Source organism: Pagrus pagrus (genome assembly GCF_965226575.1).
Source record: "Pagrus pagrus genome assembly, chromosome: 12".
NCBI lineage: Eukaryota > Metazoa > Chordata > Actinopteri > Spariformes > Sparidae > Pagrus > Pagrus pagrus.
In genome coordinates, this window is record NC_140196.1 from 1,403,292 (window position 1) to 1,419,395 (window position 16,104).

Sequence of the window (16,104 nt, forward strand, 5' to 3'; positions counted from 1 at the left end):
GCTTTCTCCATGTTTTCTGTTTTTCCCCTCAGTTAGCAGGAGGAATAATACAATAAATCCACGACGACAAGGAAAATACTTTCTAATCTCACGTATTTTATACTGACTGATATTAAACTAAAATGTTAGTAGTAATAGTAATTATCAGCTTTTAACAGGAATACACATTCAGAAACAACAAGAGGCAAGTGTGAAGCCTTTTCATTTGTTAAGGCTGCAACCAGTGTTTATTTTAATTAGGTCTGGCCTGATGAACTGATGAACTGATGAACTGACATGAACATCGTGGTTTTTGTCGCCCACCACAGAGCACAATACAGTAGTGTCTCCCCTCAGTGTTGTTGTTGTTGTTTGTGACGTGTCGGAGAGAAAATTAAAGTTTGTTGCTGCACGGAGCACTAACGTACCGTCTTCATGTGCTGTTTATTATTTTCTTAATAAACCAGCTCAGTCAGATGAACCAAAGACACTCGGTTCAATTTGTGGCAGTGATGTTTCTTGTCTGCAGGTCGCTGCTGCTGCTGTTGTTGTTGTTGTTGTTGACGTTTTCTTAGCTTAGCTTCCTCAGTAGAGCTAGCTGGCTGACTTTGTTCCAAGTCTCTGTCGACACTTTCAAACCCGGCGGGGCTGTTTCAGTCCGTCAGTGGTGATGGGAGCTGCTGTTTTCCAGCTGGGAAATTCAAGAGAACGTTCCCTCAAGTCAGAACAACAAATCAGACAGTCGGACTAAATTATCACACGAGTTGGTGAGTTGATGCTGAAACATGACGGATGAGAGTAAACACTGGGGTGATGGTGATGAACTTTTATCCAAATTATGGCTCTCGTGTAATCTGTAATAATCTGTAATAATCTGTAACATGGTGTTTGAGGCAGTAACGGTGAGTTTCAGTCCACTTAGAGTGCAGACGGACAGAAGCTGTGAGCAGCAGATCTCTTCGGTCTTGGCGCAGAGTTTCCTTTTATAATTATTTCAATACAGATTTGTTGAACACAGAACAAACAGTAGTTGTTCTATCGGGCCAGAACTCTTTAATACCAAAGAAAGAAAAGTCCTTTATCCAGATATGTCCACTGTTTACCATCATGTGCTACCTGTCGGTTATTATAAATCCGTCTGATTAACCTCTGAACTCAGATCTGTTCCTCAAACTGGACTCTCTGGGTCGTATGTCATGTCCCACCTGCACCTGACACCACGCCCCCTCTGTTGTTGTAACGGCGGGCTGTTTACAGTCTGACGACGCCTGCTTGTGTGTTTTCGTCCCACAGGACAGTCTGGCAGGGACTTCTTGTCTCTGAGTCCACCCAGATGGCGAGGCGTCGCCCTGAGGTGGGGGAGGGAGGGGGGAGTGTGGGTACATCAGAGCCACTTCAGCCAAAATCAGCTTCGCCTTCAAATCTGCAGCATTTCACTGCCACTCCCTACCCAGAATCCTCGGTGCTTACAGGCTTCACTGTGAGGACGAATGACTTCGATTCATGCGAAATAAATGAGAAATGTAATCATCGTTTATTGACTGATTGGAGGGAATCATCTGAAATCATCTGAAATCATCTGAAATCATCGTATTTAGTTCTTCAGTCAGCATTAAGAGCCAAACATCATTCGATTCATCTGCTTTGTCTGAGAATTTACCACTTTTTAGAAATGACAGTGAACAATTAGTTTAGTTTAGTTTAGTTTAGTTATTAACTAAGTTAGTTAGTAATTTAGTTTTGATCTAAAAACATCAGAGAGTATTTGGATGTTTCAGACTTCTGTATGAATCTTTGTCTCCATCTGACCTTCAATAAGAAAGTTACAGCTACTTGTTAGGGCCCGAGCACGAATCTCGTGCGAGGACCTATTGTATCTGTAAGGATTATTTATTATTCTTCTTTTTCCTTCCACTCGACTGCATATCTGGAGCCTTTAACATGCCCCAAAACTCACCACACTTGGAACAAACGTCACATTGGTGTGCTGCTATCTGAATTCAAAATTATTGGGGGTGAGTGTTGCCAGGGGGCTCCATAGCGCCACCTAACGTTGTTTTTCCCCGCGACAATTTTCTCGGATTATCATGAAGTCATTCTGTGCGATCCCAATTTCTAAGTCTCATACTTTCACTAACTCGTCCTACAGATTTAACACCACAGACTTCACATTCACTCAGTAGCATCCTCAGACCTTCCACAGCCTGTGTTACACCTGGTGGGCGTGGCCGTGCGGTCAATTGTGATCCTTCGCCATCACACAGGAAGTCCTTATAACTTCAACATACACTTGCCCATCTGCATCAAACTGCTCACACATGTAGAGGAGCTCACCCTGAATACGTCTCTGCATCAATACTGTGTCATATCTATAGCGCCACCCACTGGAAGGCACTGAAGATGTCACTGTTGTGTTTTGTCTGACAAGTATCCCATTAAGGTAGGAAATTTCGACAGGCAACAGGCAAGCACACATCTGGGCGCGGCCTCCAACGGCGCCACAGCCCAAATACGTGGGGGGGCGAGGGCCCGTTCATCACTGCTTGCAGTTTTGATTTATTATTTTTTCTTAATTTTTATACTTAAATATTAGCATGTTAGCTCAATAGCTCCCAGGTCATGTGATCAATTGACTCAAAATCATGTTGGGATCATGTAACTACACTGGCTGCATGAGATACGCCTCTTGTTTTTACGTTTTACATCTGTAAATATTTTTTATTAATTTTTATATGCAAATATTAGCATTTTTAGCAAATATTAGCATTTTAGCTCAATAGCTTCCAGGTCATGTGATCAATAGATTCAAAATCAGTGTGGGATCATGTAACTACACTGGCATTTAGGCAGGACATTTCCACAGGCAGAGGGCGAGCACACATCTGGGCGCACAGACCTCCGAAGGCGCCACAGCCCAACGTACGTGGGGGGGCGAGGGCCCGTTCATCACTGCTTGCAGTTTTAATTATATATCATCCTCAGTGTTTTAAACAGTAATCCTTCTTTTCATTCACTGACCGTGTGGATACATTGCCAGGTTATTAAATCAGAACAGAAAGTGACTTTTTCAGAGAAATATATGATCCACTGAACATGAACAACTGAAGCAGCTCGACGAGTGTGAGAGCTGAAGAGCTGAGAAACTGCTTCACATGAGTCCACCAGCGGCCGTCTGGATCTGGGAGGGTTAATGTTTTGCTTAAAATGTAAAACAAGTAATTCATTATTAATCTAACCACTTCAGGGCTAATTCAAATAAAAATCATAATTGAGAGTATCAATGTGGTGGACAATCTGGCAGAAACATTTAGATAGTTACAGTACTGATCCCGGATGTAGACGGGGAGTTTCTCTTGACTTTCTTCTTTGTTTGACCCATTAAAACACAATACTACATCAAATATAGTGTCTTCGTGGCACAAGCTCCTCACTCACCACGCTGCCAGCTGTGACTCATGTTGAGCTGTTTATAAAATGTCACCCAAAAACCACCTGAAGTGATTCGTCCACACAGCAGCCATCAAGCTACTTCACCTGTTCAGGTAGTGTAGCTCAGCCAGCCGATGATCTTATGTCCAGTTTGGAAACAGCAGAGAGACGACGTTAGATACAGCGATCGCTACGATTCACGGGAAATGGAGGTTGTTGACGCCTTCGGGATCGATTACAAACCAAAACCATCAGATCGATCGACCCTGCTCGGAGTCATAGTAACCAGAAATCACAAGATCTTCAGACGGAAGACAGAAAAACAGGATTTCTGAATATGGACTGGACATAATCAATCAGCTCAGATCAGATCAGATCAAACCGTCTGACCTGAGATCAGACCAGGCTGCAGGTTTCAGGGGAAAGTGGCACATTAAAAAGCTCTCAGCACAGCGAAGGCAGAGGAAGTCAGAGCTCTGTGATCTGAAGCAACCAAGTCAATCTAAACTTCGAGCACTTCCTGTCCCGACAACAGCCGCCGTCGACACAAAGAGAGCTCGACTCACGAGAGGCCGCATGGAAACAAAGCTGCCGGCGAGGAAAAGGAAACGGCGGGCTGAAAAAATGAACCAACAAACTGCTCCGAGAGCGTTTCAGGCTCAGACACATCACAACGTAGACTTCTGTATTTAATTTGCACTTTAGTTCATAAACTTTATAATCCAACAGATTTCAGTCCTGGTTAATTTGGTGTCAGCGTTGTGTTGGAAATGATTCACACGTCGACCACCGGGGGCAGCAGACGCAACAGAACAAGAAGAACTGGGTGTCTGTTCACAGATATAAAGTCTGGTTATTACGTTACATTTAACGCTTTGATCAAAATATTATAGAAACCTGAAAAAGTGCCTCGTGTGATATTCAGGGAGGTGAAATCATATAATAAACTGTTATAAGTAAAACACGGCGGTGCTGCAGAGACGCTCCGGCCGGCAAACTCCAGACGTCAACAGTCTGGTTGAGAGTTAAGTTCCCTTCAGACATCCAGAGACTCTTATTTGGTTTTTGTGTTGAACAGTTTGCTCCCAGTTGACAGGCGAAATATTTAGGTTATTACATTTTAATTAAATCATTACATTAAAAAAAATGAATCAAATTGTGACCTAACCCTGAAGCTAACCCTTTCATCGAGCCTTGGTTGTTGTTTATTCTCCGCTTTGTGAGCAGGACACAAAGACGAGGAACTAAACTCCACATGGACGACACGTTCAGGGTCGGAGGACGAGGCAGCGTTGCACAGCGCAAAACTGATGACACACATCAGATAAACATCGGCCGCTGACGCTGGTGTAGGGACTGAACCCACATCAGCGACCAACCACAAGATCAAGTAGCACGACTGCACCTCCTTCATCTTCACACAACCATTTGTCTTCTGCGTGTGGACTCTTTCATTAACAGCGAAGTAAAACAGAGTTAAAGTGAGGTTAGCTGAGACAGAAGAGCAGACTGAGAACTGTCCTGCTGATTCAGTGATTCAAGCTAACATTCACTTCAAATCAAACGTTCTCCTCCATAAAGGATCGCTTTGATGAAAACGGATCATGTTAACAAAATTCACATTTCTTTATCTCTCCGTGTGTCTCTCATCTCTCTCTTGCTAAAAGCCACAGAAACACAAAGAGGAATCCATTATTCAGCGTGGCACAGAGCGAGCGCAGGCCGCTGCAGACATGACAGCTCAGTTTAATATGCAGCAGAACCACAGAGGTTCTCCATCAGCATGAATACCAATGCAGAGTTTAGAGAGGCAGAGACCCGGGGGAACCAGAGGATCAGAGGAGGAAGAGGAGGGAAAATCGCTCTGCTGTCGAAACGCCTGCAGAGGAAACCATCACACTCACAACTACGACAACCCAACACTGTTAACTACACAACCTCCAACAGGAGATCACCAGGAGACCAACAGGAGATCACCAGGAGATCACCAGGAGACCAACAGGAGATCACCAGGAGACCAACAGGAGATCACCAGGAGATCCCCAGGAGACCAACAGGAGATCACCAGGAGACCAACAGGAGATCACCAGGAGACCACCAGGAGACCAACAGGAGATCACCAGGAGACCATCAACAGGTCTGATATGTGGAGATAAAAGAAACTGAAGAAACTGTTTCTAAGTCAAACAGTCAAAGATGCTTTCACTGCTTCGACTGAGGGAGTTAACGAGCGACAGCTTATTGTTCATTATGGCTGCAAACAATAATAAAACCAGAGGCAAACGACCATTCAATGACCCAGATGTACCCAACACAGAACTCCCATTGGAAAACTGCCAATTTAACTTAAAACCTCTCCTTAAAGAAAAAAGTGATCAAACTGATAAATTAATGATAAAAATATTTGGCAGCTGATTTAAAAATTGAAAACTTATGGATGAATTATTTGTCGCAGCTCTAAACTTGCATGTTAACCCCCGACACTAACCCAAGGAAGCTGCTGGGACCTTTTTTCAGATTGTTTAAGTTATTTAAGTTGATAATAATGAGTCATCAGACGATGATCCAAAAAAACAAGATCCTCCCGTTAAATAAGGTTTTCTACTTTAACTGAAGAGTGTTCACTTCTGAACAAACTCCAGTCACCAGAGATCTCGTTAGACAAACCCAATACAGAACTCCCTCTGGAAAACTGCCAATTTAACTTCAAGCTTGTCCTCAGAAACAAAAAAAAGTGACATCATCACTGGAGGTCAAAGGTCACAACATCCAGACAGTACACTGAACAAAGAGGCAATTTCCAACCTCTCCTCCTTCCTGTCTGTTTCATCTGAGAGCCCCGCCCACGCCTTCCCAGCATCCTCTCTGTTCCTCCTCCTCTCTAACCTCTCCTTCTGTTCTCCTCACCTCCCTGCAGTCTGCTGGCAGCCTGCTGTGTGTGTGTGTGTGTGTGTGTGTGTGTGTGTGTGTGTGTGTGTGTGTGTGTGTGTGTGTGTTTAATACGCATGGATGCTCCTCTTGGCTTGTGTCCTCCTTCAGGGCACATCAGCCTCTTACAGCAAACACACACACACACACACACACGCACGCACACACACACACGAACACAGACACACAAACACACAGACACACAAACACACACACACACACGTCACTCAGAGCAGGTCGTGTGTTCGGCTGATAGTTTGGTGGATTGTTTCACTTCCTGGTCGGAGCTTCTGTCGTCACAGTTGGACTTCAGCTCAACATGAGACGTGATCACATGACTTCTCTACAGTGTAAACAATAACTGTTACAGTCACACTGCAGACACACAACACACACTTGTGTCGCACACAACACACACTCGTGTGACATACAACACACTCACGTTTCAGACAGGACTCATATTAACGAGGGGAGGTGGGTAATTAAGTATTTCTACTCTTCCTCATGATAAAAGACAGACAACATAGTTCTTCTTATTATTATTATGATTTTTAGTAAACTCGTAAGAGGAGGAAGAGGATGAGGAAGAAGAAAGAAGTCGAAGAAGAAGAAGAACGAAGCAGAGCTCGATATTTTGGGCTCAGAAGTTTCTGATCAGCTGATCCAACAGAGCAAACTGAGGATCACCATTGTGACCTTTATTTATATCATTTCAATTCCTATTAGAACAGACACACGTCTGAATGTCATTAATCTACATTATGTTCTATATTGAATGAATTGTTGCTCAATAACAAAGTGTAAAAAAATTTAACTAAATACGTAAAATGATAATAAAATTATATAATATGCTAAATTTATTTAAAATGAGTCAAATGTGAACTTTGTCCAAAATCAATAAACAAAAGAAGAATCAGTTATAAAACCTCAAATGTTGTAAAAACTAGCAAAATTTCACAAAAACTAAATGAAAAGAATAAAATTAACTAGATTTACAAACTAAAATGAATAAATCTAGATACAAAAAAAAAGTGTTAATGTGTATATATAAAAATGTATATAAAAAAATGTATATAAAATATTAAATGATAAAAGATAACCATCCCAGAGGCTGGCGGTGACGACACGTCTCCTGACTAAACTGACGTTTTTTTAAAGCGTACGCTTTAAACGACGTCTCATCCTGTAAGTGGGCGTGGCCGTCAGCTACAGCAGCCTGTAATAATTAATTAATAATTAAGTGACGTTTTCCCACCGAGCAGAGAGCAGCCAACAGTTCATCCATCAGCACACGAGGCATCAAACTGCTGCTGCACTGTCGTCACGCCTCGACAGCAGGAGCTCATTACCAAGAAATGTCAGTCAGCAGGTAAACAGCTGATCTACATTCCCATCAGCCACTGCTGCTCTGTCCGTGGTCATTTCAACTGGAGACGACTCATTCACGCCTCAGAAGAAGAAGAAGAAGAAGAAGAAGAAGAAGAAAGAAAGAAAGAAAGAAAGAAAGAAAGAGCTGCTTCGGGCTGTTTGTTTTTAATGTGTGTGTGTGCGTGTGTCTTTAATGTGTGTGTGTGTGTTTAGTGTGTTTGTGTGTGTGTGTGTGTGTTTAATGTGTGTGTGTGTGTGTGTGTGTCCTTAATGTGTGTGTGTGTGTGTGTGTGTGTGTGTGTGTGTGTGTGTGTGTGTGTGTGTGTGTGTGTGTTTAATGGCCGTGTGTTTAATGGGCGTGTCTCTCTGTGGTCAGTGTTTCCAGTTCCTGTATTTGTGTCCCAGTCAGCAGTAAAGAATGAAGCTGATGATGATGATCCACCTACTAACTGATGTTCAGCTGCTCTCAGGCTGCTCACAGTTTAAAGTGTGTTTATCACACAGATGTTGTGTGTATAGATTAAACCTGTTAGTATATCATGTTCACACTAACCATAAAGCAGCTGCAGCACCAAACACTGAGCTAACTGTAGCTGCACCAAACACTGAGCTAACTGTAGCTGCACCAAACACTGAGCTAACTGTAGCTGCAGCACCAAACACTGAGCTAACTGTGGCTGCAGCACCAAACACTGAGCTAACTGTGGCTGCTGCACCAAACACTGAGCTAACTGTGGCCGCAGCACCAAACACTGAGCTAACTGTAGCCGCAGCACCAAACACTGAGCTAACTGTAGCTGCAGCACCAAACATTGAGCTAACTGTAGCTGCAGCACCAAACACTGAGCTAACTGTGGCTGCAGCAAACACTGAGCTAACTGTAGCTGCAGCACCAAACACTGAGCTAACTGTGGCTGCAGCAAACACTGAGCTAACTGTGGCTGCAGCAAACACTGAGCTAACTGTGGCTGCAGCACCAAACACTGAGCTAACTGTGGCTGCTGCACCAAACACTGAGCTAACTGTGGCTGCAGCACCAAACACTGAGCTAACTGTAGCAACAGCACCAAACACTGAGCTAACTGTGGCTGCAGCACCAAACACTGAGCTAACTGTGGCTGCTGCAGCAAACACTGAGCTAACTGTGGCTGCTGCACCAAACACTGGTGAGCAGCAGCAGAGCAGCTCCTTTTAAACTGAGCTGACTGAGCCACAGAGCTGCAGCACTCGCTTAATAAGGAGCTGAAAATAGTCCCAACACTGAGGTGCTGCCCTACACACACACACACACACACACACACACACACACACACACACACACACACACACACTCTGCACCTGAGGCTCTGACACCTTGTCTGTGGGGGGGGGGTAGATTAGCACTGCAGGGAGAAGACACACGAGCACCGTGAAGGTTGTTGGTTCAAGTCCCCTGAGGCATCAGCGTCTGTCTCTTTAACTGACACAGAAAAATATTTCTATTTATGATCAATGACGTCATTTTTCACCTACAAATCAATCATTCGACCACTCAGCTGACAGAAAATAATTCTGATGGTTCTGTTGAGTCGTTTGAAGGAAAATATAAAACGTGTTAATTATATTTGCTGTTTTTCTCGGTTTCATAACTCAGGAAACTGAAAGTCTTTTGTTTTTAGATCGTTTTTTCACCTAAAAAAGTCGATTAGGTCCTCGATTTATTGATTAGTTGTTTGATCTATAAAAAGTACGAAAGTGGTGAAAATGTCGATCAGTGTTTCGTCCTCAGGTTTGATGTCAAAGCCAGAAAATATTCACATTTAAGAAAATTGAATTTTTCTGATTGTCAGTTTGTTTTTTGTGTCCAATTAAAATAAAACAAATTAATTTAAATATGTGCTACAGTGGCTCTGAGTACATTGAGTACATTTGAGTAAAGGTACGTGAATGCAAATGTAAATCCGCTCTAAATATCAGTTATCAGTCTCCCTGATAATCGATATCGGTCCTGATAAATAACCCATATCAGTCAATCCCTGATGCTAACATCTGGTTAGCCTACAACAATACTACGACCGGATCAACCAACAGAGAGAAGGCTGAGGGTCAAAGGTCAGAGCAGCCACACACCAGCTGAACGTTGAGTATTTACAGGCAGAGTTTTGAGGGAGGAGGCTGCAGAGGGAGCAGGTCAGAGGAGGACGAGGACACGGTACACAGAAACAGGATTTAAGGAAAGAGATGAAGGCCTGGAGGGATCTGATCCAAGACCAGCAGGAGGTCCAGGACTCAGACACCGACTCCACATCAGCATCCAGACCAGAGCGGCAATCACAGCACTCACTCTCCTGCTCGACATCACCATCAGGATTTTCCTCCTCGCTGTCGGAGGCCCTGTTGGGTTTATCTGCCACTTTGGTCACATGACACACACGGTGAGTGTTCAGAGGCTGTGATTGGTTGAGCAGAAGAGGAGCATTTGATGTAAAACACTTTGCAAAAGCAGTCGAGCTCTTTACAAAATATCTGAAAGTCAGTCTATAAAGAGCAGTAGCAGGCAGTTGAAGTACTAGTAGGCCCCAAATATCAGTCCAGCCCGAAAAGGTCGAACGAACACCAACTGACACACTCAGAGTCGTAGTGATTATAAAGTGGGTAACTGATGCTGTTTCTCATCACATCTGCCGGCCTGGCTCTACTCGGTTTGACTCGGCACGGCAGGGATTTGCATTTCCATCACAAAACTACCTGCTTGAAGGTGCGTCTTAAACCAACGACGTGCTTGTCCCAATCCCCACAGTGCTAAACAAAGAATCACTGCTAACAAAGTGTTAAGTCATGTAAAAGCTTTTATTTTGAAGCAGCATCACAGGAAACGTTGTGTTTTCAGCAGCAGGAAGTAAACACGACTCCTGAACCAGCTGACAGTGAACACATGAAACTCAGCAGATGTTTGAAACAAACAGGACGAGAGAAACTAGAGAGGTTCAGTCAGAAGCTGCAGACGTGCTGAGAGCTGAACACACGACTTAAAAACCTCTTTCTCAGGTTTCCTGCACAGACACGAGGCGAGTATAGATTTGAGGAGGCGGGGCTTGTAGCGGGTTGGCTGCAGTCGCGAGACGTCACCTCGGCGCAGAACGACTATATTTACTGTTTGTTGACCGTACGCAATGTTATTTACTTTGAGTCTTGTTAGCATAACGTTAGCTTTATGGCTAACAGCCGAGCTGAAGGGTTCAATGAGCTGAGCGGACTAGTTTAAGTCATATCTAAGGTCCGTCCTGTTTACTGGAGTAGTGATCAATGTTTGCATTACATCAGAGCCTGATGGGACTGTAATGACTGCTTCAGCTGTTAGTCAAACTCTCAGGGGTTGCCAAGGAAACAGCTTGTGAAAACCTTATATTTTGATCGAAACACAGAAATATACGAGAATGGTCTCCAAGTTTTTCTTTGGAAAGTGACCATGCTGTACGTTTTCTGGTTTCACTGTGGGCTTGAAGAGCTTCAGGACGATGGATCGGATATTCAATGAATGAATCTGTAAATGAAAACACTGCTGTTGTCTTCCTGTTCACACCTCCTGGACTCAGTCAGCCTGTAGAGACGCTGCAGAGTCTGTGATTCAGTCTGCTGTTCAATTTTTGATGAATACTGATTCTGAATATTTGATATGCTTTAATTATCATTTTCTGCAGTATCGGTACACCGGTCCGGTACCAGCTGCTTTCCTGCTTTATCTTCTTGCAAAAGCAAGTTCACACAGTCAAATTATTATTAAAGGAATGATCTGAAGATTCGGGGTAGACGGAGCTGATTATTATCATAGTCAGCATTTTTAGATTATCAGTGATTTTTCTGTCTTCTTGCTGGTAAAATCAACTAATTTCAAAATGTGCTACTTTGGCTCCGATGCATCATCCTCTCACACACGGTCCCGCCCACAACACTATCTGATTGGTCACACGTCACAATCAATGGCCTATAAACACAGAGTAATCTGAATCTGCAAAGTAACTTGTAACTAAATGTATCAAATAAATGTAGCGCAGTGGAAGTAGACAGGAGCAGAAAACTTGAGTAAAGTACCTGAAAGTTGTGCTTAAGAACATCGATCCCAAATATCAGTTTGTCTCCTTGATCACTAATAATGAGAAGTCACGCAGCTCGACCTGCGACCACAGATACAGACACAGATTTTAATAGTGATTTAATGTTCACTACGCTCATTCTGTTGTTCTCTTTTAATATAATCCTAAAATGTTTTGCTCTTAATGTCGTGTTAGGTTTTCGCCGTGGTGTTAAATATCATCTTTCAATGTAATGTACCAAAGTTAGAAACTGTAGTTTATGAGGACCGTGTGGACTGAAGGGCTTCTCAGTCGCTCTGACATCTCGCCTCTTGTGTGAACTTGTGCTCAGTCCTGTCCAACCCACCAACGCGGAGTCCGGTCAGCCGTCAGACGACAGGACAGCGAGGGAATCGGAGCTAAACATGCTGACATTACAAAAGGTCGACCGTCGGATGAAAACAGACACGCAGAGACACTCAGACTGGATGTGAGAGTTTCATCTTTAAACACACAGAGTGAAAAAAGACCAACACAAAGGTCACGTCCACATCCTGGCATCAGACAGCAGCGCTCCTGATCCGATCTTTCTGCTTCCAGAGCTCAAAACAAACACATGATCATATATTCATGTCCAGCGACACAGTCAGAAGTATTACTGTACCAGTAATCACACTGTTATCTCCATTAAAAGGGCTCTGGTCTGTGATCAAAATGATTTCTGCGGTGTTGAAATGTTCTGACAGATTTTGGTGAAATGTGAATTGATTGATTCATTCAGACTGTAACTGTGAACAACAACTGTGAAGGGAGAAGCTGACTCAGCTAAACGACCCGTCCCGGGCGTCCTCCTGTACACGAAACGAGTCCGAATGTTTCGGGATTCACATGGAAACGACCACACAGCTCACACAGCTGTCCACTGGAGATACCTTCAACCATTTACAAACATTTAAACCTCCTTCGGACCTGATCGCAACACTTCCAGCTGCTGCCCGTCAGAGGATTTCTGACACCAGTCTGAAACAGTGTGCTCGAGAGCCCCGCATACAGCATGACACCGTCACCACAGCAGCCTGCAAGAAGCACAAGGTCACCTGTTCAAGACGCCCACCTGGCCTGAACAAATGTGCGGGAGATGAAAAAGGAGGTTTTCCTTCTTTGGTAATGCTGATGACACACGGCAGCCACAGAAAGACGACAGCACGTTAAACAAAATGAGCTTTTTCTGGAGGAATAGAGGCAGATAATGTGACTAATAATCAGAGAAACTAAAGGGTAATGTGGCCGCTGCAGAGCTTTCAACTTCCATCATTAGTCACATCATCATGTTTTAATTGGGCAAGTTGATTAAAACGCACAGAGGGAAGTCTACACCACAGAAACTGACAACTGGCTGATAATTAATTAGCCTGATCAGTTATCAATACAGAGGCTGGGATTAGACTAAACCACTGATCATGTGAAAGGCAGGTAAAGTCAAACTACATCACCTTATTTGAGTAGTTATGTAATGTTTCAGTAGTGTAGAGAAAACGCTTAAAAGAGAGATATTACCAGTGTAAATTAAATGAATGAGAAGAGAAAACACGCCAAACTACCATTAAGAAATATGATAAATTAACAATTCCTTACTTGTGTGTAGAAACGCGCCGCTGGAGGAACAGAGGATGGCATCCCTTATATCTCGACAGTGCTCTGTTTAATTCGGCATTTAAATAACCCATAAAATATCATGTATTTTTAGACAAACGTAACTTTTCTAATTAATCTCACAACCAGCCTCCGTCTGTGAGCTGCGCTATTTTAGCTGGAACACATCACAGGGCTGAGAGGTGAACCGTGTCTAAAAGTAGATTTGTGATAAAACGAGAGCTCTTCAGAAAATCACACACACGCCGAATTTATCACCGATTCACGCTGAAGGAGACCCGCCCTCTACCCCGTCTGTGTGTCGCTGTTTAGTGCGGTTCTTCTGGCGTTACCTTAGTCGTGACAATACAGATGCAGTCCATCGTTCCGAGCCGGGAGTAAAGCCCGGGAACATCAGCATCTCACCGCGCGCTGTCCCTTCTGCTGCGAGCTCCGGCTCGCGGCTTCACGAGTCTCCACGAATAACGTCACAGCCACACACACGCACCGACCGACAGCCTCCGTGTACCGGACAGAGAGTGTGCGCCCACCGGAGAGCCTCCTCATCCCTCCCCCGGTCCTCCTTCCTCCCGGTATCCGGAGCTCAGCGGGGGCAGGACTCACCGAGCCCCGCTCCTCCGGTCTGACGCTGCGTTCAGGAGCTGTGGGAAATCTAACCACTCTAAAACTTACTGAACTGATCCTGAGCTGTAAGTAACGGAGTACTATTACTCTTGTAACTGAAGCCGACAGATGTCTACTGCTGTGACGCGCCCACACCTCCAAAGCTTTAAAACAAAGTCAGAAAACCAAAATGACATCATGTGTTTGACACGTTAGTTCAGCAGCGCAGGACGAATATTACAATAATATTACAATTAACTGTTTATTATTATTGTTTAAGTGGAATCTGTCATTTGAGCGTCAGTGCGACATGTTTTATTTACACAGTGCTGTTTGCTATTAAATCAGGCTGTTTGTGGATCTCCAATCTAAAACTCTACATATTCCAACAGCAGTGAAGGCAACACTTAAATACCTGTACTGTATGACGAAACTGAAGAAAATCATCTGCAGGTGTTTCACATCTGAATGTCATGAGAAGATCACATTAAACCAAATAATGAGCAGGACACAATCAACATTAAACATCACATCTTCACCATCAGGACATCCAGACTTAAATGTGGTGCTGTAAGTTATTAAAAATAAAGATATGTTATGATTACACGTGTTGTAAAGCTCCTCATCCACTTCATTAAAACTTTGTGTTGCATTCATTTATTTTTGAGTTGAATGTTTATGACAAATATGTAAACAAATGTGTGAATTAATTCACCTGACTGATGAGGACAGTCAGAGATCATATACATACATATATATAATGATTTAGTAGCTCTTCATGTGTCAAACCAAAACATAAGCAGCTCGCTGTATACTTTGATGTTTATTTAAAACTGGTTTAGAATCATTAATTTGACTGGAACAATAACACAAGACGATCATATTATCATGATTGGGCCTAAAATGAAGATTTATTTTCATTATTAATGAATCTGCTAATCGTTTTCTCAATAAATCAAGTAATCACTAGTGAAAAATGTCCGTCACAACAACCAAGAGCTTAAATTGAAGTCCAGAACCAGAAGTTTTTCATTTATTGAAAAGCAGATCTTTACAGGTTGGAACCAGCACAATGTCTCCAGTGATTAATAACTTTCTGTCACTCAGCTAATTATTTAATCTCTAATGAGGATATGATGTCACAGAGCGCTGCATGTGTTCTCCCATGAAGCTGCGATGTGTCCGACCTGACATCAGACTGCTCCAGAGTCCAGACACTGATTCAGTTTGTACTCTAAATTCAGGACTTTAAACACACCACTCGCCTGCCTGTTATCACATGTATGACTCAACACCAACTGTCCGAGGACGAGGAGGAGGAGGAGGAGGAGGAGAAAGAGGAGGAGGAAGAGCGAGTGTCGCAGCAGCAGCAGGAGACGAGGCAGCGTGGGCGGGTGGGAATCACAAGTATGAATATTTTACAGCTCCATGCAGCCGTCATGTGGCTGCTCCCTCATGTGTGCCGTCATACGGTGTGTCATTCATGCCTCCTCATTAAACATTCAGCGCTCCACAGGAAGTGATGTAACCACTAAAACTACAGTCGGAAAATCTGAGTTCATTCAGAGAGAAACATCATCTCACCTGTTCCCGCCGAAATCAACCCGCTCACAGGAATAAAAGTCAAACGTCACGATAACGACTGAATTATTGTTTTATATTCTTTGATTTCCTGACGTCCCTGCTCTCTGTGTCTTCAGAGCGTTCCCCATCAGCACCCAATAATGTGATCGTTTCCTGAAAAATGTAATAAAATGTAATAATAAAATGTCCTGACTGATATTGTAACAACATTTTAATTAAACCGACAACAGACAACTTTTTTTGGTTCGACTCATTCTGAAGTAAACTGATGTCACAGTGTGATTCTGCAGAGAAAAAGACCCGTCCACGTTTGGACTGGGTCGCTGTTAACCTCACTTTCACTGTGATATCCAGTCTGACACCAGGCTGGATCTGAAGGTCCAATTACAGCACAAAGGAATCCGTCTCCTCCATGTAACTGTGGAGCAACGTGAACAACTGTGAGGGAAAGAGAAGCCGGCTGATGGAGGAGACAGAGGAGAAGAGGGAGAGAAACCGAGGTGCCTAC

At 43.4% G+C, this 16,104-nt stretch overlaps 1 protein-coding gene across 13 annotated transcripts in view; it reads right to left on the reverse strand.

Annotated features, from left to right (window-relative positions):
- The window catches only part of dlg1b (discs large MAGUK scaffold protein 1b), a 111,534-nt gene that overhangs the window by 66,323 nt on the left and 29,107 nt on the right, over window positions 1-16,104 (reverse strand). The window contains exon 1 of one of the 13 annotated variants that reach the window (XM_084368680.1): window positions 13,742-14,017. The exons of the other annotated variants lie outside the window; for them this stretch is intronic. Within the exon in view, the coding sequence (XP_084224806.1) occupies window positions 13,742-13,771 (30 nt within the window). The 5' untranslated portion in view covers window positions 13,772-14,017. Of the gene's footprint in view, window positions 1-13,741; window positions 14,018-16,104 lie in introns of those variants that run through there. 13 annotated transcript variants of the gene reach the window in all.